Source organism: Moschus berezovskii, chromosome 11, assembly GCF_049115385.1.
Source record: "Moschus berezovskii isolate FMDL1 chromosome 11, NW_MosBer_1.0, whole genome shotgun sequence".
Lineage (NCBI taxonomy): Eukaryota > Metazoa > Chordata > Mammalia > Artiodactyla > Moschidae > Moschus > Moschus berezovskii.
Window position 1 is genome coordinate 7883402 of NC_142470.1, and position 21160 is coordinate 7904561.

Here is a 21160-nt window from a genome sequence, read left to right on the forward strand (position 1 = left end):
TATTTCTTTTCGGGACGGTGCTCAAACAGCTAGGGCCGGAAGCGACTGACATCAGCCACAGCTCGGCGGAGGAGAGACCTGGCATCTTTGCGCTGTGACCGTGAGCCACGTTACGGTTTATCTTGCATTAGTTACCAAATTACCTTCTGTCAGCACACCGCTTGGACGAACCCGTCCACTTGTTTTGAATTTTCAGTGGCATCCAAATATTTACTTCCAGCCCAGAAAGCTGTCTCTTGAGCCATCGACTCGCAACCCAACCCTCTTCTCGCCGTCGATTTAGATTTCATTCATTCAGCAGATGTTTATTGCACGTCCTCCGTGTACCTGGCATTTTGGTCGGTGCGAAAAGATGCCGGTGGTGAATCGGATAGGCAAGGTTCCTCTCTTAGGACACTCACAGTCTCGCGGGGGAAACGAATCAAATAAACATACGAGTCATGCTAATAAGTGTAACATCTCAGACTGAAAAATGATCCGGCATCATAAGAAGTTCAGAAAGAAAATGGGCTGCACTGGACTTGGGCTGAGCTCTAAAGCCTGAGTCGAGCTAAGTAGGTGGATATGAAGAGAGAAAAACCGCTGGGAGCATTCCAGCGAGAAGGGAAAGTCCTCTGGGTAGGAGGACATACATGCTGGAGCACCAAGAGAAGGTAGAAATTGGGGAGCAGAGGGCCTGGTAAGACATGAGGTTAGACATGTAGGCAGGGGCCAAATCATAACTTGTGAGCCAGGTAAGAATTTCAGTCCCTTATCCTAAGAGCAGTGGTAGGCCTTGGAAGGATTTTGGGGTGTGTGTGTGTGTGTGACATTATTAGAACTGTGTTTTAAAATATCCTTCCTGGGACTTGCCTGGCCGTCCAGTGGTTAAGATTCTGTGCTACCACTGCAGGGGGCGCAGGTTTCATCCTTGTTCAGAGACCAAAGATCCCCAATACTACGGCGGGGTAGCCTAAATAAACAAATAAGTAAAACATTCCTCCTGGCTGCAGTGAGAACTAGAAGAAATAGGGAAGGCGATAGGGAGACTACTGGAACCTGTTACAAAGGCCCAGGGCAGCTAAACCACACTTCCAAAATTGAACTCATCGTTGGTAGCTTAAGGTATGTGCCCTCGTGTTTAAGGGTAGATAGAAGGATGTGGTCACCGCTAAGGGCTCAGAGTTCAACTGCCAGCTTTACATCCATGTCCCACCACTTCCCATGCGTGTCTTTGGTTAAGTCCTTCAACATCTGTGCCTCAGTTTCCTCCTCTGTGCAAATTAAGATAATAGCAGCCCCCATAGGGTTGTCGTCGGAATTAAGTGAGTTCTTGGCACAGTGCCTCGTTTCCTAAAATAGGCTCCCCTGTGTTCCCCATCTCAAGGATACCACTGCCATCCACGGAAATACCTAAGCAAGAAACCTTGGACACTGTTTTTAATTCTCTCCCATAACCAGACTGAGCGACTGAACTGAACTGATAACCAGACAGTTACCACGTTTGGGTTCGTCTCCATGCTAAGCTGATGTTGCGGCCACATGTTTCTTCTACCACCACCATCACCTCTCAGCTGCACCTGCTTCTCTGGCCTGCCCGCCTCCCACCTCCCTGCCTCTGACCTGACTTTCTTACACAGTTCAACTCCACAGACAGCTGCGAGTGCCTTCAGTGTATCAGGCACTGTTCCCAAGCACTGGCAAAATGAGGAAAACATCAAAAAAGAAAATCCTGTGGCTAATGGAAAGAACCTACCCTCACTGTGCTGTGTGAAACTCATGTTTTCAGTCTGCAAAGAAGGCTTTGGGACCAAATGATCTCTGAAAGGCCCTTTAAGTAAAAATGTTCTAGGGAATTCACCGATGGTCCAGTGGTTAGGACTAAGTACTTTTGCTGCCACGGGCCTGGCGTTCGGTTCCTGGTTGGGGAACTAAGGTCATACAGATACATATGTATAGTGTCAGTAGCTCAGTTGTGTCTCAGCTGTGACCCCATGGAATGTAGCCCGCCAGGCTCCTCTGTCCATGGCATTCTCCTGGCAAGAATACTGGAGTGGGTTGCCATTCCCTTCTCCAGTGGATCTTCCCTACACAGGGATTGAACCCTGGTCTCCTGCCTTGCAGGCAGATTCTTTACCACTGAGTCACCTCACACACACACACACACACACATATATATATATATATATTCTAAGATATTTCCACTGGCTTCTCCAAGGGCTGAGGTCTAGAAACCTTGCCTGATTCATCTTAGAGCCTTAGCTCATAGTAAGGAGCTTTATACATTGTAGGGGTTTGGTAAGTGCTTGCTGAATTAATGAATGAAGGAATAAGAGAACACATATCAATTCTCTTCTCCGTCATTCACTGGCTTCTCTTTCCCAACAAGGGAAAGGCCTCTGATTTGAGGCCACCTTTAGTTGAGGCCACATAGAGTTGAATATTCTCTTAACTCTGCAGACTGCTGCCTGCTGAACTGGCATGGGAGAGCTAAGGAGCTTTTGAAAAGCTTCATTCATTTGACAAACATTCATTGAGCACCTATTAAGTGCCAGGCCCAGGGCTGGTGCTGGGAACACAAGGGTGGACTTTTAAAAAAAACCAAGGGGTTCCTGCTTTCCTGGGGCTGATATTTTGGAAAAGACACATGTGAAAATAGACCAAACAGTGCAATCAGTTGTACAAAGGGGGAACATGGGGACCTGTGGGAGATGAAAGAGGATCCAGTCCAGCCCCAGGGTCAGGCAAGGTTTCCCAAAGGAAGTCACATCTAAGCCCAAGTCCCAGGAAATTATGGGAGGTGGAGGTGGCAGGAGAGGACAGGTAGGGAGGCCAGAGGTGTTCTTCCCAGAGAAGAGGGAACTTCTGGGTAAGTCAGCCCACTCTGAATGTTTGGCTGTCACACTTAGAAAGTGCTTCCTCTGACTCCAGCCTACCTAACTCAGCCTCCTGTTGTGTGCACTCTTTGGGACCCCATAGACCCCTGCCAGGCTCCTCTATCCATGGGGTTTTACTGGAGTGGGGTGCCATTTCCTTCTCCAGGGGATCTTCCCAACCCAGAAATCAAACCTGCATCTCCCGCATTGCAGGCGGATTCTTTACCACTGAGCTACTGGGGAAACCTCAACCTCCTGAAGAGAAGTGAAGTGAAAGTCGCTCAGTCGTGTCTTTGCAACCCCATGGATTGTAGCCCGCCAGACTCCTCCTCTGTCCATGGGGATTCTCCATGTAAGAATACTGGAGAGTTCTTCTGCAGAGGGTCTTCCTGACCCAGGAATTGAACCGGGGTCTCCTGCACTGCAGGCGGATTCTTCACCACCTGAGTTATCAGGGAAGCCCCTCTCAACCTCCTAATCAATAGCAACAACCATTTTTAAACGTATTCATTCAATGAGTAATGACTGCCGACTTGCACCTGCCAGGTGCTTCACAAGCATGACCTGCTTGATTCCTCGCAGGGGCTATTAGCCTCCGTTTTCAAATGTAAAAACTGAGGCTCAGAACCAGTGACTTGTGCACAGACCCCCACATGTCAGGCCTTAACCCCAGGCTGTTGTGCCTTCGGGACCCCTGACCCTCACCGCGTCCTGTTGGGCTCAGCTCACCCAAATGCCTTCCCCTGGGACCCAGGCAGAAGAGGGGCGTGGACCCCAACTCCTGTCCCTTCGGCAGGCCGGCCAGCCGGGCGTTGGGCTCTGTCCCTTCCGAAGCTCCGAAGGGAGACAAAGGCGGGGTCTGCGGGGGAGACGCGGGCGCCCCCCTGCCCGCTGCCCTTTGTCTCCCCGCCTGCTCCCCTCGTGCGCCCCGGAGGCTGGGAGGCGCCTCTCGCAGGCTTCCTCCTCCCATTCTTGTGCTAATTGGGTGTCAAGCTGAGATCAGTGAGAAAGGAATCCGCCCTGGCTCGGGTTAAACTGCCGCCAAAGATGAGGGCTGAGCCCAGAATATCATTAGGCTGGGAGGAAGCGGGGGCCCTCCTCCTCCAGGAGAGGGGCTGGCCACGCATTCAGGCTCCTTTGAAAGTCGCTTGGTTGCCCCTTCTCTTACCGCCAGCGCCTCAATAGGCCCCTTGGCGGTATTTAACCTTCTTCCCAGGAATTGAAAGTGATATGCCAAGCGCTGGCCTAGGCAGCCACTTGCCTGTCCAAGGGCGGTAGGACCTCCGGGGACGCTCAAGGCAGGCCTCGGGCAGCCTCCCTGGGCTCAGATTGCAGATGGGAATACTGCGACTGGGCAGGGCGGTGCCTCCCAGCGCTGTTATTCACAGGCCCTGTGGTCTGGAGAGACGGAGCCTCTCTGAGCCTCAGATTCCTTGTCCGTGGAACGGGGATAAAATAGTAGCTGCTTTGTGTTATGGATTTAATGGTGACGATCAAGTGCCTGCTGCCGCATCCAGCACATAGGAAGCGCTCCACTCCTGGTGGCTGTTAGCAGGTCAAAGGAGTGTGTTTGGGCTTCTGTAAGGATGTCCTAGCAGAGCTCCCAGTCCTCCAGGTGTGCAAGGAGTGCCTGCAATGGATTCACTTTGCACACCCTGCCTGGACTCTTCCCCAGCCCCACCCTTGCAGCCCTACAGGCCCTTCTTTCACCTGCACTGCTCGCCCTTCACCTCCAGACCTTTCGCTGCCCCTTCTGTCTGGGCCATTCTTCCCCCTCCTCTTCTTGAGTGACTCTTCCTTGAAAAGCCTGTGGCCATGAAACACAACTTCCTCACCTCCTATCCCGGCCCCCAGACAGTGGGCTCCCTGAGGGCAGATCTTACCGTGTACCCCCAACCCTGCCCCCTGCACAGAGGCCTTTTGAATCTGCTCCGCAGATGTGTGGACACAGTACTTTGTAAACTGTGTAGCCCGCCAGGCTCCTCTGTCCATGGGATTCTCCGGGAAAGAAGACTGGAGTGGGTTGCCGTTTCCTTCTCCAGGGGAATCTTCCCAACCCAGGGATTGAGCCTGTTTCTGGTGTCTCCTTCATGAGCAGGTGGGTTCTTTACCAGCTGTCACCAACTGAAGCCGAAGCACTATGTAAATGCCAGGAAACGCCCAGGAAACCGTAGCTCTTGTGAATTAACCTCACAAACGTATTGGGCAGCTGCTGCAGGCACGGGCGATGACACAGCCACGGTTTGGAAGGCAGCCGGGCTCACCACTCTATTACCAAGTGGCACAGCCATGGTTTGGGGTGAGCAGAGGCAGACAGGGGAGCTGCAAGGCCCAGGGGCCCACCTGCCCCACCCCTTGGAGGGGCTCAGGAGAGGGGGCTGGTGTGGAAGTGGGAAACTTGGGCCTAGGCTGGGATCTTAACTCCGACACACGTCCTTTTTTCCTTTTCACAGATAACAGCACCAGTTCCTGGGCTAGAGGATTTCCAAGCCCCATCTTATTACATGTCCACAACTGTCCTGGGGCAGGGATTCCTGTTCTTGTGTTTAGCCACTCAGTCATGTCCAAATGTTTGCAGCTTCATGGACTCTAGCCCGCCAGGCTCCTTCATCTGTGGGATTTCCCAGGCAAGAATGCTGGAGTGGGTTGCCATTTCTTTTTCCAGGGGCTCTTCCTGACCCAGGGATCGCACCCATGTCTCCTGCATTGGCAGGTGGGTTCTTAAGCCACTGAGCCACCAGGGAAGCCCACCTCGACCACCATTTATAGGGGAGGACACTGAGGCTCAACCCGGCAAATGAAGGAGCTTTTGATCACCATTCCTCTATATTGGGTTGTAGTGACTGTTCAACCGAAGGCTCGGAGACCTCTCCCATTGCTGAAGGTTAAAGACACAAAACTTCACCATCAGTCAAGTCCAGGCCTTTGGAAGCCCGATCAAAGGCCCACCACAGAGTCCTCTGGGCTGGGTCCCTTGCCTGGGGGTCAAGTGGGGACTCTGTCCCTCCTTCCCGCTTTCCTTGGCTGAGCGCGAAGGGCTGGATCCGATTCTGCAGGACCCACGTGCCCTCTGCTGGTCATACTCAGGTACCGCACCCTTGCCTGCCACTCCCAAACCCCACCAGGTATCATCGCCCTCCAAGGGCCAACTCCTGCTCTGCCGCCCCCTCACTTCCCCCAAGAGTGGCACCAAACTCCACGGTCTTTCAAAGGTCACCCCCCGACCCCAGGAGGTACCCCAGACTTATCCTGGCCACCTATCACCCAGTCAGCTGCTGGCCTGGGGTGTGGCTCACAGTTGGCTGTACAAGCATGCGTGGCACGGAAGCTGCCTTCTGCACCAAGGAGGCGGCGGTGGAGTGACAGGAAGGGCATGGGGCTGGCATTGCGGTCCCCAGTACTCTGTGACCCCAGTCAAGTGACGGACGGTGGTGAGGGTTAAATAGTGAAGAGGAAGCCCTGGGGTGTGCGCCCTGTCTGCAGCCCTGGCTTGCTGTGAATGGTCTCCCCGCTCCCCACCCCCCACCCCCACTTCCCGCTGGACTGAGCACTTCTAGCCTGGGTGTGACTCCAGGGATGGGCTCTAGGGGACAACTGGCCTTCCACTGGCACTGCAGACTCACCAGCTCTGGGAAGATGGCTCCAGGAAGCCTTCCCAGACTCGACCCGGCTGGCCAGGCCACCCTGCTCTGTGCCCTGAGAGCCCCCAACCCCTTGGGAAAGTGCAGCCCTGCCTGGCAGAAGAAACAGCATGAGCAAGAGTGTGGAGCTGGGACCCTGTGCTGGCCTAGGGCTTCCTCCCTCCATGGCTCTGAACGGCCCGTTCCTCAGCCTGGCTGCCTTCAGCTCTCTGAATCCTCCTGATTCACAGAGGAGACAGTTACTTGCCCAAGGCCACAAGCTCCTAAGTGACACCTTGCAGGGCTCAGGTGGGAACTGCCCCTCACCTGAGATGTGGGGACCGTGGCATCTTACCTGCCATATCCCTTGGTCTGAATGAACGAAGGAATGGGGGAGGGGTGAATGGGGCACGAGCTGGAGCCCCAGTAGGCTGGGGTGAGTGTGCACACAGGCTCGGGGAGGCAAGGTGGAGTTTATTGGCCCCTGAGTGCCCCACACCCCTTCTCCCCTCACAGCCAGGCCAGGAGGAGATGTGGATAGACCGGCAAAGACAGGCTCCACCTAAGGGACAGCCAGGCAGCCACCCAGAGGATGAGAGGGGTGCCCCATCCAGGCTGCCTGCTGCGGGGTGGTCCCCTTCTGCCCGGCAGGGCTGAGGAATACTTGCATGGTCCCAGGGCCTGGATCCTCTTTGGATGCCTCATCACTGGCCCTCCCTGCCCACTATACTGGCTTCCTGAGTCTGGGGGCTTCTGCCCTGGCCCCATTTACAAGCTGCCTGTTCTCTGCGAAGTGCTTGGAGACCCTCTATTTCCCCTCGTCCTGACCTGAGACATCACCCTGCGGGGCCCAGTCTCAGCCTCAGCCTGAGGCCCAGAGACCCCCACATGGCCTCGAAGACATAAAGTGGATCTGAAGCTTTCACAGAAAGCCTCAGGGTGGAGAGGGGAGGTAGCAGTGAGTCCCTTGGCAGTTTTGAGGGGTGGGGGTTGGCACCTCGGGGGAGCGGTGCCAGGCCCTGCTTGCTTTGGTCTGGCTTCGCCCAGGATGCCTCCGGGGTGGGAGCTGGGGCTCTAGATCCAGTATCCACTGGTCCTCAAGAGGGACTTGGGGCCAGTCACAGCTTCTCCTGGCCCGCCTGGATGCGAGTGTAGGCCTCTTGGTCCAGTGGGACGTAGCGGCCCTTCCGGGCATCCAGGTAGAACAGCTGGTCTTTTACAACTGTTAGGTCAAAGCCCTCCTTCCGCAGTTCTGTCTTCTGTAGCTTGAAGGTCCCTGAGGGAGGGAGACGACAAGTGGGAGAAGGGTCAGAGGGTGCGGGCAGGTGTCCGAGTTCCAGGAACCCGCCCACCCAGGTTGTGGAGGGGCAGGGAGGAGGGCTGGAGGGAACACAGGTGAGGGGCACCACAGGAGGAGGGACACCGCCCTCTATAGCCTGCAAAGGCTTCATCCGTGACAGTACACACTGCTGCCCAGCAGCCCTGGCAAAGGGGAGGGGGCAGAGTTACCCACCCCTCTTTGCAGACAAGGAAACTGAGGCCCAAAGAAGGGAAGCCATTTGTCCAGGGCCATGGGCTAAGTGACAGCAGACTGTGGGAAGGACATGGGCCTTCCCTGAGGACTCGTTTTAACCTGAGCACCTCCCAGGTACAGAAGTGATCTCAGGTAATCTGCACCTCAACCCTGGGGGCAGGGACATAATCGTATCCTATGGATTCTGAGATGCACAAGATTTCATAATCTCTGAAATAGTTCAATTACCATTTTTCCCCTTAATAAATTCTGTATCTTTCACTCAATGGTATTAGCCCCACTAGACAGATGAGAAGACTGAGGCTCAGAGAAGCACAGCTCTGGGCCAACGTTACAGAGCTAGTAAGAATGTGAACTCAGGTAGGATGGATAGCAGAAATGCCTACAGCTTCCTGCCCTGGCTTCTCCTCTGTTGTGTGCATCAGCCAAATCTCCCAGCAAGAGCTGGAGTCTTTCTCAACGCCTACTTGAATTTAGACTGGTTTTACAACTTACTCTGACTCAGATAATGTGGCAGAAGCCACACTGTAGGCGGTCTGGGTGAGTCTAGGCCTCAAAGGGTGTTGAAGCTTCCACCCTTACCCGCTTGGGGGCACCCTGAGACCAGACTGACCTCTGAAGGATGGAAAGCCATGTGGAACAAAGGGGAACCATCCCAGCAAAGGCCACTTAGACAAGGTCTGTCTAGTCAAAGCTATGGTTTTTCCAGTGGTCATGTATGGATGTGAGAGTTGGACTATAATGAAAGCTGAGCACCAAAGAATTGATGCTTTTGAACTGTGGTGTTGGAGAAGACTCTTGAGAGTTCCTTGGACTGCGAGGAGATCCAACCAGTCCATCCTAAAGGAAACCAGTCCTGAATATTCATTGGAAGGACTGATACTGAAGCTGAAACTCCAATAAAAAATTTGGCCACCTGATGCGAAGAACTGACTCCTTAGAAAAAACCCTGATGCGGGGAAAGATTGAAGGTGGGAGGAGAAAGGGGACGACAGAGGATGAGATGGCTGGATGGCATCACCGACTCAATGGACATGAGTTTGAGTGAACTCTGGGAGTTGGTGATGGACAGGGAGGCCTGGCGTGCTGTGACTCATGGGGTCGCAAAGAGTCGGACATGACTGAGCGACTGAACTGAACTGGGTAATCACTGGCCATGTGTGTCTATGTAAATTTAATGAAACAAAATTTAAAATTCAGTTTCCCCCTCACACTAGTTGCACTTCAAGTGCTCAATAGTTACTGGGGGCTGCTAGCCGCCATGTTGGAGAGCGCGGTCAGAGCACACCACCATCACCGCAGACAGGTCTGTGGACACCACTGCGGGGCCGACCAGCTGGGATCCCCACGTGAGGAAGGCCACCTCACACCCAATGGCACTATTTCTTTAAAAACAAAAAAAAATTTTTTTTTTGCCCACACCCCAAGGCATGTGGGGCCTTAGTTCCCTGATCAGGGATCTAATCCTGTGTGTGCGAACCCACACACGCCCTGCACTGCAAGATGGAGTCTTAACCACTGGACAGCAGGGGAAGCTGTCGATGGCACTATTTGACCCTAGGTGGGGCCAACAGAAGAATGTTTAGCTGAACATCACCCCAAATTGCCAACCCACAAATTGTGAGCAAATAAGACACCTGTTCGGAGCCCTAAGTAAGCTTGGGGGCTGTCTGTTCTGCAGCAAAGCCTGTCTGAGGCCTAAGGTCCGACAGCCTCCCTGTCCATCCGGGACGCAGAAGTCACAGCGGCCATCCAGTCCTTGGGGCGCCTGCAGTCTGTCTGGACCCACTGCTTACCCTGCCCTTCTCTGATCTCCCTGTCCCCCGGGGCCATCTGCAGCCCCTCAGACGCTGGCGGGCTTTGCAGGACATGAGTCTGACTGGGTCACGACCCTGCTCCAACCCTCCTGTGGCTCCCCCGTGCCCTTCCATCCCACCACACACCACTGCCCACCCCTCACTGGCCCCAGCTTCGGGGGCCTCCTTTTAGTCCCCTAGCAACCAAGCACCTCCCTGCCCCAGGGACTCCACACTGGCTGTTCCCACAGCCCAGAGGGCCTCCTGTCCCCACAGAGTTCTCTCTCTCTCACTCAGGTCTCCCGCTGAACCGGAGCATCCTCAGGGGAGCCTTCCAGTAATCCCCAAGTCACGTTCCCTTTCCTATCAGTTTGACCTGCATTCCACTCTTTTATCTTAGCAATTCCTTATCCTGTGGCTGCCTCCTGCTCTGGAAACTCCCAGGAGGCACACAGGTCCTGCTGGAATTTGTCACCTCTATCCCCTGGGCCCAAGCACAGTGCCTGGAGCAGGCTACCACACTCAGTCAGGATCGCTTCCACTGACAATGGACACACCCTCTCTCTCTGGTCGCCGACCACCCACAGAGGCTGTGGGCAAGGGTGAACAACAGCCAGCTGGTCTCCCTAGAAGGACCCGGCAAGGAGCCTCGGCCGGCACCCACCCATGATTTGGAGCTGGGGGTCGGGGGACAGACCTGTCTTGTGCAGCTCGGGAAGGAAGCGCAGGAAGATGGGGCGGGCGTACAGCGGCAGCTCTTTCTGCAGGAGCTGGGCTAAGTGCTCCAGGTCACAGCTGCCAGAGGAGCTGGCTACGGCGGCCATGCCGGCCCGGCCCTCAGTCCCTGGGGAGGCGGCAGAGTGGACGGTGAGCGGCTGGCTGGCCATGGCCCCACCAGCTGCTCTGCACACACTCCCGGCCCCTCCCGTCTCTCGGGATACCTGGCACTTCGACGCCGTACACGGCCACATCAGCCATGTCCAGCAGGCGGCTCAGCGTGCCCTCCACCTCGGTGGTAGACACGTTCTCGCCTTTCCAGCGGAACGTGTCCCCCGTGCGGTCGCGGAAATACAGGTAGCCCAGCTCATCCATCACCAGCACGTCACCTAGAGAGAGGAGTTGTGTGAGGGGGGTGCCCAGGGGCTTGGTTGGGGGGAGGTGTTCTCTGAGCGTGGGGCCCTTCAATATCTTTCCCTCTCCCCAGGGGGCGGCAAAGGTCTCTGGAGGGGTGCCCACCCACCGCTGAGGTAGGCCTGGTCCCCCTTCTTGAAGACATCCTGGGCAATCTTCTTGTTGTTGGCGCCCTGGTTCAGGTAGCCGTCGAAGCGCCGCAGGGGGTCTCGCTGGATGATGATGCCCACCAGCTGGCCTGGCTCACCTGTGGCCAGGGGAGGCGGGGTCAGGTCCCCCTGGGGTCTCCTTCATAATAAAATGCCCCCAGCAATGCCCCCTTTCTCTCCCAGCCCGGGAGCCCCGAGGGCTGGGAGCTTCTCAGTAACACTTGGTCACTGAACAAATGAAAGGGTAGTCAAGCTCAATGTGGATGGCCTAACCAAAGCCAGCACTCCCCAGGTCCCGCTCTGCTCAGAGGTTTGCATTCTGTACCACACCGCCGCCTCAGGACAACCACGTGCAGGAGAGGGACTCAGGCACAGAGCTGGGAGCTGTGGCGGCCAGGGCCCAGGTCCACAGCATGAATGTGCACAGATGGGCTGACGGGTGGATGGGATGGTGACTGAGTGGATGGATGGATCAAGAAGTAAATGCCATGCAGCCCTAAGAGAAGAGCTGACTTCTGGCCGCTGATCAGGATGTGGCTCTCCACCCACCCCCACCCCCGTCCCCTTCCTAAGCCAGACCCTCCCACTCTGACCCTGAGTTGTAACCCTCGGGCAGACCTGGCTTGCAGGGAATGCAAAGGCCGTCAGGGCCCCGGATCAGCTCCATGGTGTCCTCGTTGACACGAACCAGCCGGATGGGGTACACGAAGGACAGGATGCGGCTGTTGAAGCCACAGGCCCCCACCTGTGAAGGCCAAGCCTTGGGCCCGGGTTCTCCCACCACGGCCCTGAAACTGGACAGTCTGGCGGGCTGCGAGCGGGGCTCCGGCTCCCGCAACCGCACTCCATGCTAGAAGCCCGCCCTACCCTCCGCCGGCCGTGTCTCCCGTGGGCCCTCTGCATCCCCAACCTGGGCCGCACCTGGCCGTCGAAGTTGCCCAGGCTGCAGTTGCACTCTGTGGCCCCGTAGAACTCGGCCACCTGGGGGATGTGGAAGCGGCTACAGAAGTCGGTCCAGATGGACTGCCGGAGGCCGTTGCCCAGCGCCATGCGTACCCGGTGCTGCTTCTCCGCCTCCCGGGGCGGTTGGTTCAGGAGGTAGCGGCACAGTTCGCCAATGTACTGCACGATCTGGGGGTGGACCTGGCATGAGTCTGGGCCCTGGAGGCTGCCCCTCCTTCGCAGTGCCCTCCCAAGCCCCTACCCCTACTATCCCTGGGGCCAGCTGTGTGGTCCCTTCCCTCTCTGGGCCTCAGTCTCCCCATCTGAACAATGGGAATGCTGCCCCAAGTAAACGGCTGGCTGCCTTCAGCTCGAAGACAGGTGTCCCTGCATAGAGCTGGTGGGAGGGGCACAGGGGCGCTCCACCCCTTCCCTTCTCACTCACCGTGCAGTTGTACTTGATACAGTCATCCCAGAAGCGGGAAGCCGAGAACTTCTTCCGGATCACCACGGTCATGCCATGGATCAGGCACTGCCCCATCCCCACGATGTTTCCTGAAGGCAGAGGGGGGACCCGGGGGTCAGGGAGACAGGAGCCCTTTCTTTCCAGAGCCTCATCTTTTTGTTTATTTTGGTCACCAAAGATGTCATTTTATTTTTTTAACTATTTTGCACTGGGGTATAGCTGACTAACCAACAATGTTATCATGGTTTCAGGTAAAGAGAGAAGGGACTCAGCCATACATATACATGGAACCATTCTCCCCCAAACTCCCCTCCCATCCAGGCTGCCACATAACACTGAGCAGAGTTTCCTGGGGCTATACAGTACTGAGTGAAGTAAGTCAGACAAAGGAGAAATATCGTATACTCCAGAGCCTCCTCTTGTACAGTCCAACCCCCTCAAAGACTCTCCCTTTCCCCTGTCCTGCGCCTCCAACTCTAACTGGTCACCTCTCCCCAGTCAGACACCTTCCACGGCTCCCCAGTGCCTATGGGTTCAAGTGCACACTATTTAGACAATCCCCTGAAGCCTCTGGAGCTGGCCCCAAGCTCCTTCTCCCAAAGCTGTAACACTGCCATTCAGCCAGCCGGATCTGAGCTAGCCTGCCTGGCTTCACATCTGCCTGTATTGGGGGGTACCTCCTCCAGGAAGCCTTCCTGGAGTTGGGCTCTTCCTTGAGTTGAACTCCTTGCTCCCTGCCTCTCCCCACACTCAATGCCCTTTCTTGCCTGAGAGTTCAGGGCAGGGTTCCCATCATTCAGCCTATCCCCAACACACACACTCAAACTCTAAGCACTTTTAAGGGCAGGAACTATATTTAATCCATCTCTGTCTTTCTAGAAGGCCCCCAGACCAAGCAGCCAGGCTGTCTACACCCGTGGAAATGGACTGAATGGTCAGACCAGCCCAGGTGCCCTGTGGGGCACCACCACACCCACCCATTATGCTGGTGTGGTCACTCTCATCAAGGTCAATCTCCACATCTGGATTTGAACCCAGATTTGACTCTAAAGCTCGTTATGTTTCTACTGTAACATGTAGCCTGCCAGGAAGGGTAGGGCTCTGAAGGCTCAGGGGTGGCTGGGCACTGAGGGGCGGGCCCAGGCTACCTGCAGAGTGGTAGAGGGGGAGGCAGTCATAGATGATGTCGTCGGGCCGCATGCGGAAGCCATAGTACACCAGGGCAGCCATCCGGTAATACCTGGGAAGGCAGAGGGCTGAGGGCTCCGTGGGCCCTTGGAAAGGCAGGAGGAGAGAAGCCCCAGGCCCCACCTCCCCAGGTCTCCCCCCCAGGGCACCGTCCCCTTACCTGCTGTGCACCACGATGGCAGCTTTAGGCAGCCCGGTGGTGCCTGACGTGTAGATGTAGAAGAGCTTATCTGAGGAAAACAGGCAGGAGCGGCTATGAGAGGGGCCAGCGCAAGGCTGGGCACACAGTCGGACGTTGGTAGCTGTGTACCACTTAACACCCATTCCCAGCACACCTCTTCCAGGAAGCCTACACTGATGACCCCAGACATCACTACCTGCTCTAATACCTGCACTGGTTCCTTCAACACTCTTCTGAGCCCTCATTCTGTGCCAGGGCCTGGGTGACATCAGTGACTAATGTGAGCACAGGCCTTGCCTAGGAGGAAGGTGCCCGCCCAGTGGGACAGGAAGATGAGGAGGCGGGCATTCTAATGGCGAGCACTGCGTGTTGGCAAGCACAGGGCCTGCCAAAGCCCGGCGGCAGCACTGGACCCGGGCTCCAGGGAGGGAAGGTAGCTCCAGGGAGGACTTTCTCAGAGGAGGTGATGCCTACTGCGTGGGAGGCATCAGCTGCAGACAGCGGGGCTCAGAGGCAGCTTCTGCATCAGCAGCCCTGTCTTTATCCCCCCAGATCTGAGGACCAGGGACAGTCATGTCACGGTCTCTGTGTGAGGCTCAGTCCCACGAGGCTGGAGGTTCCAGGAGGTCAGACATGCCATGGGGTGATGACACATGTTATGTAGTAACTCTTGTGTTACAGGGTGCCCACAGCATGTCAGCCCAAGGCTGGGCACCAGACTCAACCAGCCAGAGGCCCTGCCCTCAAGAAGCTTACAAAAGCACCCAGCACGCAAGAGCCACAGATGGCAGAGGTCAAACAGTAATGATCCCAGCTCTCCATGGGACCTTTTCCAGCCCTCAAGAATAGGTTCGGTTGCCATCCCCAATTTCATGGCTCTGGGAACCGAGGCTTGGAGAGCAGCTCAGGTGTTCAGGGTCACACAAGAGAAGCAGTAGAGGTGGGACATGAACTTGGCTCAGGCTCTGAACCCCCCCACCCCAGGCCATGTGGCAAGCAGTGGGGCCACAAGGCAGGCTTGTGGAGCGGAGAAGAAGAGAGGCGAGAAGGTCCGGAAGGCTTCCTGGAGGAAGGGGCAGGGGGCAGGCAGTCCAGAGCAGGGAGAGGATCACAACAGGGGCCTGCACTGGATGGGCGCTGGGTGACTATGAATGGGGGTCGCCACGGGCCTGAGCCCAGCCCACACTCGGACGAGGCAGGCTCCCAGGCTCCATGTGCTCCTGCGTGCGTCAGGCATCAGCGAAGGCTGTTCAAGAAGTGCCTGCCACTTTCACACACGTCAGCTCACCCAGTCTTCACAGTAAAAGCTGGGGACTGTGGCTCATTTTCCCCGAATGGAAAAGGGAGGTGACATGACTCATTCCAGGTCACGAGGCAAGTTTACAGAAGAACCCGGGCCCCGAGGCCCCCGCTCTGTCTCTTGGCCATCTTTGAACCCTTCTGTGGGGGTGAGGGGCTCACCTACAAAGCCCTTGTTGGGACGGCTGGGCTGGTGCTTGGGGGCATCTTCCAGTAGTGGGTCCATATGCTTCGTGCCGGCGGGCACAGTGCTGGGCTCCCAGGGACCAGAGCAGAAGAGGTTGAGCGAGGAGGGTTCCAGGTTGGCATGGATCTCAAGGACAGCTGCGGGGGAAACAAGACAGATCTGCAGGCAGGCCAGGACCGCCCCCACCCGTGTTCCAGGGACCTCTACTCATGTCAGGGCTGAGCATGGTATCAGGGGATGCAGGCTGGGTGTGGCAGAGGTGGGTGAAGTGTCTGGGACCTGTTATAAGGAAGATGCGGAGAGAAGCAAGGGCTCCCGCGAGCTGCTGGCTGATCATGTGGTGGGCTCTTTACACGCATGCTCCTGCTCACATACCTCAGGAAACAGATAGCAGTAACAGCCCATGTTACAGATGGGAACACCGAGGCCCCAAGCACAGGAGGGAGTCACAGCTAGAATGTGCCAGATCTGGGGCTCAAAGCCAGCTCTACCTCACCCCAAGGTTTACGCTTCTATCCACTGTATGATGCTAGTCTGTGGGGGACTTGTGAGGAGGAAGGAGTCGGGGGGATCAGAGGCTGTCAGCCCTCCAGCCTATTCAGAGGGTGGCGGCCTCCTCTCAGGCTCCCCTGTGCACTACAGATGTCCAGACACTCCGTGCCCGGAGCACAGGCCGGTCCCGGCCCACTCAGCCATACTTCCTCTTAACTTCTTCCAACCCTCTCACTCTCTCCCTGCCGCCCCCTTCCTCTCCTTGTTTCAGCATCTCCATAACCTTTTCTGCCCATCAGCCCACAGCATTAGCCCATTAGTCACAACAGCGTGGGGAGAGAGATCAGGGACGCTGGGGTCAAGCCCAAGGTCAAATCTCAGTTCCGACACCCACTTAACAGCTGTGTGGCTCTGGGTGAGCCTCGTGCCACTCTGAACCTCAGTCTTGTCCTCTGTAAAGCTCTCTGCTTTCACCAGGCTTTGTGAAGATTACAGCCGCTTCTGTGAAGCACTGAGCTCAGCATGTGGTCAGTGCCGGTGCGCGGCCAATAAACATCAGCGCTGAGGCACAGCAGGGAGCGGCTTCTTGCTTCCATTTTACAGATCAGGTAGATGAAGCCATGTCTGGATGTGAGAGCTGGACTATAAAGAAAACTGAGCACCAAAGAACTGATGCTTTTGAACTGTGGTGTTGGAGAAGACTCGAGAGTCCCTTGGACTGCAAGGAGATCCGACCAGTCCATCCTAAAGGAGATCAGTCCTGAATATTCATTGGAAGGACTGATGCTGAAGCTGAAGCTCCAATCCTTTGGCCACCTGATGCGAAGAACTGACTCACTGGAAAAGACCCTGACACTGGGAAAGATGGAAGGCGGGAGGAGAAGGGGTGACAGAGGATGAGATGGTCAGATGGCATCACCGACTCGATGGACATGGGTTTGAGCAAGCTCCGGGAGTTGGTGATGGGGGAGGCCTGGCGTGCTGCAGTCCACGGGGTCGCAAAGAGTCGGACACGACTGACTGAGTGAACTGACTGAGATGAGGCCACAAGAACGGCGACCATCGTGCCTGAGGGCTCACCTAGCGTCAGCCGCTTTGTTAATGCTTCACTCTATTAAGCACCTCCCTGAAAGCGGTGCTGTGCTGAGGAGACTGTGGCAGAGGCCTGCCATCTCCCTGGGTCTCCCGGCTCCCGGGGGTGGAGGGGGGAAGAGACCACACCATCTGACTCCAGGGCTCATGCCCTTAACCTCTGAGTCACACACCGCCTCCCCCAGGAGCTGGAGGTGGGCTGCGGCAATCCCGTGGGACTCCCTAACTGTCCTTTGCCACTTCAGGGCTCACCTGGAGCCATCTCGCTGCCAAAGACGAGGGCCCGGGCCTGGGAGGAGGTCAGGCAGTGGAGCAGCGCATCCCGCCGGAGGTTGGTGTTGATAAGCGCTGCCTCCACGCCCAGCTTGGCCATGCCCAGCCACAGACCCACAAACTCATTGCGGTTCTCCATGAAGAGGGCGACCACGTCGCCCGAGGCCAGGCCCTGCGCCTGCAGGAAGTTGGCCACACTGTTCGAGTAGTCATCCAGCTGTCGGAAGGTCCAGTGCGTGTCTGTGCCCTCGAAGATCAGGGCCGTCTTCTCCGGGTGGCGCTGGACTGTGGCGGCAAACAGGATGGGCACCGTGCGCCGCTCCCGTAGGTACCGTCGGACCTTGGCCTTCACCCTTAGGAGCACGGTGCCACCGCTGGGGGAGGGAAGGAGGAGCAAAGGAGCCATGACTGCTGGGCTGAGGAGTAGGGGGTCCCAAGACCCTGGTCTGATCGCTTGCGACACCCCCTTCCCAGCACCCGTGTGCGGGGCAGCGTTACCTGTAGTGGCTCACTGATGCTGCATGATAACACCAGGCACCCAGGTGATGACTTCCTCCCCACCAGGTACAGAGGAAGACACCAGTGCCCAGCACTTGCCCTGGGCTTCAAGGTGGGATGACGGGGCGGTGCTGACATTTGAACGTCAGTCCCCTCCGATTCCAGAGTTCAACCCCTACTGCCCTCTAAGCTCAGCTCAGACTCTGTGGCTCTGTCAGGGCCTTCCACGACTCCAGGGACCAAGCCAAAGTCCAAACTCCTCGTCCTGGACCTGGCACACCCCCAGATCATCCCTCTCCCACTCACCATTCCGGTAAAAAAGGACAAGTTTGCAATTTGTCCGGTCTCCCTCCCTGTGGGCTGGCAAGGGTGGGGCTCTGTCCGGCCTCACCATCTTGCTCCCAGGCCCCGCTCGGTGCCAGGCAGGACGCTGACGTTCAACAAATGTTTGTGCAACAAGCTTTTGGCAACAAAAGCTCCCCCTACTTTGCCCTGCCACCTTGGACACCTGAACTCTCCTGGCTCCCCAGCCTCTCCACCTTTGTTGCTCCCGTGCCCTCCGACTGGCACCCTCTGCTTCCACCTCCTGGAGGTGACTCTTAAGCACACCTGCTTCTCCTCTGGGAGGCCTCCTCTGATTTCCCAGGGCCCAGGCCTGAAGCCGTCTCTCTCTGCTTCACGCCCCCACAGCTCTGGGCTGCTAGCATCCTTCCCGTGGTGGCCACTCAACACCTCCTTTTGCAATCAGCTCAGATTGACAAACGCCGAGCTGCCTGTTCCGGGTGCAGGTCACACTGCTGGGACATTATCATGGGCAAAACAAGACTGCCAGGGTCTCTACTCGCAGGGCCCTGCCAGCCTGTGGATTTTCTGTGTCCCCTGCCGGTCTCCCTGATCAGTCTGAGCCTGTCCCAGGTCCGGGACTGCCCTGTCCACTCAACCCCACACCCAGAGTCAGCCCAGCGTCTGGCGCAGAGCAGGTGGCAGCCAGGGTTTCTGGTATAGGATATCTTCCTTGTGGAACATACCTGCCCTTCTTTGTGGAGCAGGTTCTTTGTGGGCATGATTCAGGGTCTGCTCGAGAACCCACGCCAGCTGGAGGACAGGGACTTCCCCACAGAGTTCCTCTTCAACCTCTCACAAGCTACAGCATCTTCTCGGGACCCCTTATTGAGGTCTCCTCAACATGCCTGGTGTTCAGTGTATGGACCAGGCCCCCAAGTCTGCTCTAGGCTAAGGGGCACCAGGTTAGGGAGATTCCCTGGGAAGAAACTTTGACCATGGCAATGGAGGTACCATGTGCTACTGTTGAGGGGAAGGATGTGGAGCCAAGACTGCTCCTTTGGGGCTCAGGTGCTCTGTGCTGGTAGAGGCCATGCAGTCTGGTTTGGGGAGATTAAACCCAGAAGACTGTAGGAGACCCAGGAAGGGCTGTACCAGGTACTCACAAGACATCACGCCTGACAGTCTTGATAAAGATTCGGATGAAGCGCCAGCCGCCAGACCCCAGGTAGAGGAAGAACAGGGAGAACCCCACTTGGGTCCAGGGCAGTTTCAGCACCAGCCGGGAGAACAGCAGCACCCCCAACAGAGACGCCCCAAGCAGCATTGTGGCCTGTGGGCACAGGGCGGTCAGTGGACCCAAGTGCCTGGGTCCCCTACCTCCTGGCCCGGCAGCCAGGCTACTATCATCTCAGATGGTCAATGTGTAGTGAGGTCAGATGGAGTAGGGTAGCTGAGGACTGGGTCCCATCCCAGGACAGCCTGGAGGGTCAGGCTAGAGGCCTGGACTTGAGGTAAGGAGCTGGGTTGCAGGTCAGAGGTTGGTTCCAGCCTCACAGTCCCATCTCTGCCTAGGACTCTCTGAATGATCTTGGACAAGTCCCTTTCCCACTTTAGTCCTTAGTCTTCCCCTCTGTGCAATGGGTGTAATGAGCATTGGTCTCAGAGGACAGTCTACTCGCCTGACATCTAGGATCCCAACCAAAATGGCTTGGTATTGACTTAACTGCCTCTGGCTCGACTCCCCACTTGGAGACCTAGGGAGTTTCTGTGGATGATAAGGCCAAGCCACAACACCCAGAGGGGCAGCTTCTTGGGAAGGGGCCTTGCTCAGTTCCTGCCCTTAGGCCTGGGAGCACCATGCCTCTGCTGGCCCACAGGGGGCGACGGAGAAAACAGGTAACAGCCTGGAGGTGCCAGAGAGGTGATGGCCCAGAGGAGAAAGATACTGAGAGGAAGAAGGCTTTGAAGGCACCCCCCCCCCCCCGCCCCAAACACACTCAGCAAGCCACTCTGATGACTCTTCAGGGACTGGGGCTTAAGGGAAGAGGAACAGCTGGCAGGGCTGAGATTAGGGTTCTCGGACTCTATTCCCAGCACTTTACAGACTTGCTGAAGGGACAGCAGACGGGGCTGTTTGCCTTCAGGCTCTCCTAATCCTGGGGAAGGGCTGAAGGTCACGGCTAAGAGGTAGCCTGAGATTCTCCAAACCAGGATGAAGACATGGTCCGGACCCTTAGACCATCTCCCCCTGCTCCACACGAAAAGCAAAAGGCAGGAGGAGGACTGCATCAGCGCCTCCAACTCCAATGCCAAAGGTCTCCAAGGTCCCCAGAACTGTGGTCTCCCAGAGTCCGTCAGGGCAGAACGCAAGAACCCGTCCCGAAAGGTTGAGGGTTGTGGACGAGGAAGGAATGGGATGCCCAGATCGCCCCGGGCCGCGATCCCGGGTCACTACGGATCGCACCGGCCCCTAAAAAGCCGGGGTAACAGAGCTCCCGGCAAGGAGACAGAGCAGCAGGGCGCGCCCGTTTCCCCTCCCCCCCCGCCCCCAGCCCAAGCCGGTACTGCCACCTCCCCCAGACTCGACCGGGCACATTCTCTCGCCCGGAGACCCATTGTTCTGGCCTGTGCTCACCTGGCGTCGGCCCCCGCCGCGGGGCACCCTGTCCAGATGCGGCCCGCCGGCTGTAGCAGAGTAGGGAACGCGGGGCGCATCAGCCGCTCCTGGGCGCGCGGAGCAGGTCCTCAGCTGCGCTTTGCCGGCTGTGCGCCTTGCCTGGCCCGGGCCACTCGGCCGGCTCCGCCCGCCGTCCGGCCCCGCCCGCCCGCGGCGCTCCTCCTCCGCCCGCCTCCCGCCATCCAAACCGGCTGCGCCGGCCGGCAACACCTCCTCAGGCGCCTTGCCCACGGGCGAGCTAGCCGCAGAGCCGGCCGGTGCCGCCGGACTCGGCCCGCCCCCTACGCGCGCGACGGCCTCGGGCGGGGCGCCGCGCCGCACGCTGGGGATTGTAGTTCGCTTGCCGCGCGCCCCCGCCAGGCCGGGAGGAGGCAGGCGGGCTCTTCCTGCACCCCGACTCCCCCCAGCCCGTGGGCGCCCGGACGTGGGGGAGAGCAACCCCGTACCCCACCCCGCACCACTGGCGGGGATCCCGGGAATCCGCGCCCAGACACT

At 57.3% G+C, this 21160-nt stretch overlaps 1 protein-coding gene across 2 annotated transcripts; it reads right to left on the minus strand.

Annotated features, from left to right (window-relative positions):
- Nucleotides 1–6911: 6911 nt before the first annotated feature.
- SLC27A4 (solute carrier family 27 member 4) lies at nt 6912–20923 on the minus strand. 2 transcript variants are annotated; one of them, XM_055400622.2, is made up of 13 exons: nt 20624–20923; nt 19152–19318; nt 17185–17579; nt 15324–15485; nt 13842–13911; nt 13642–13733; nt 12473–12582; nt 12007–12216; nt 11704–11830; nt 11046–11183; nt 10747–10911; nt 10503–10649; nt 6912–7751 (listed from the first exon to the last, which is right to left on the minus strand). In XM_055400622.2, exons 2-13 carry the CDS (start codon nt 19310–19312, stop codon nt 7594–7596), a joined length of 1935 nt encoding a protein of 644 aa, XP_055256597.1. In that variant the 5' UTR covers nt 19313–19318; nt 20624–20923; the 3' UTR covers nt 6912–7593. The 2 variants fall into 2 exon arrangements, with proteins under 2 accessions (XP_055256597.1, XP_055256598.1); XM_055400623.2 differs by lacking the exon at nt 19152–19318.
- Between the last annotated feature and the right edge of the window lie 237 nt (nt 20924–21160).

Coding starts and splice junctions, on each gene's coding strand:
- SLC27A4 (XM_055400622.2), bottom strand. CDS start 19,312: ATGCTGCTTGGGGCGTCTCTGTTGGGGGTGCTGCTGTTCTCCCGGCTG. Junction 17,580..19,151: donor ACTGTCAGGCGTGATGTCTT/GTGAGTACCTGG, acceptor TCCCTCCCCCAG/CGGTGGCACCGTGCTCCTAA. Junction 15,486..17,184: donor TGGCAGCGAGATGGCTCCAG/GTGAGCCCTGAA, acceptor TTTCCCCCGCAG/CTGTCCTTGAGATCCATGCC.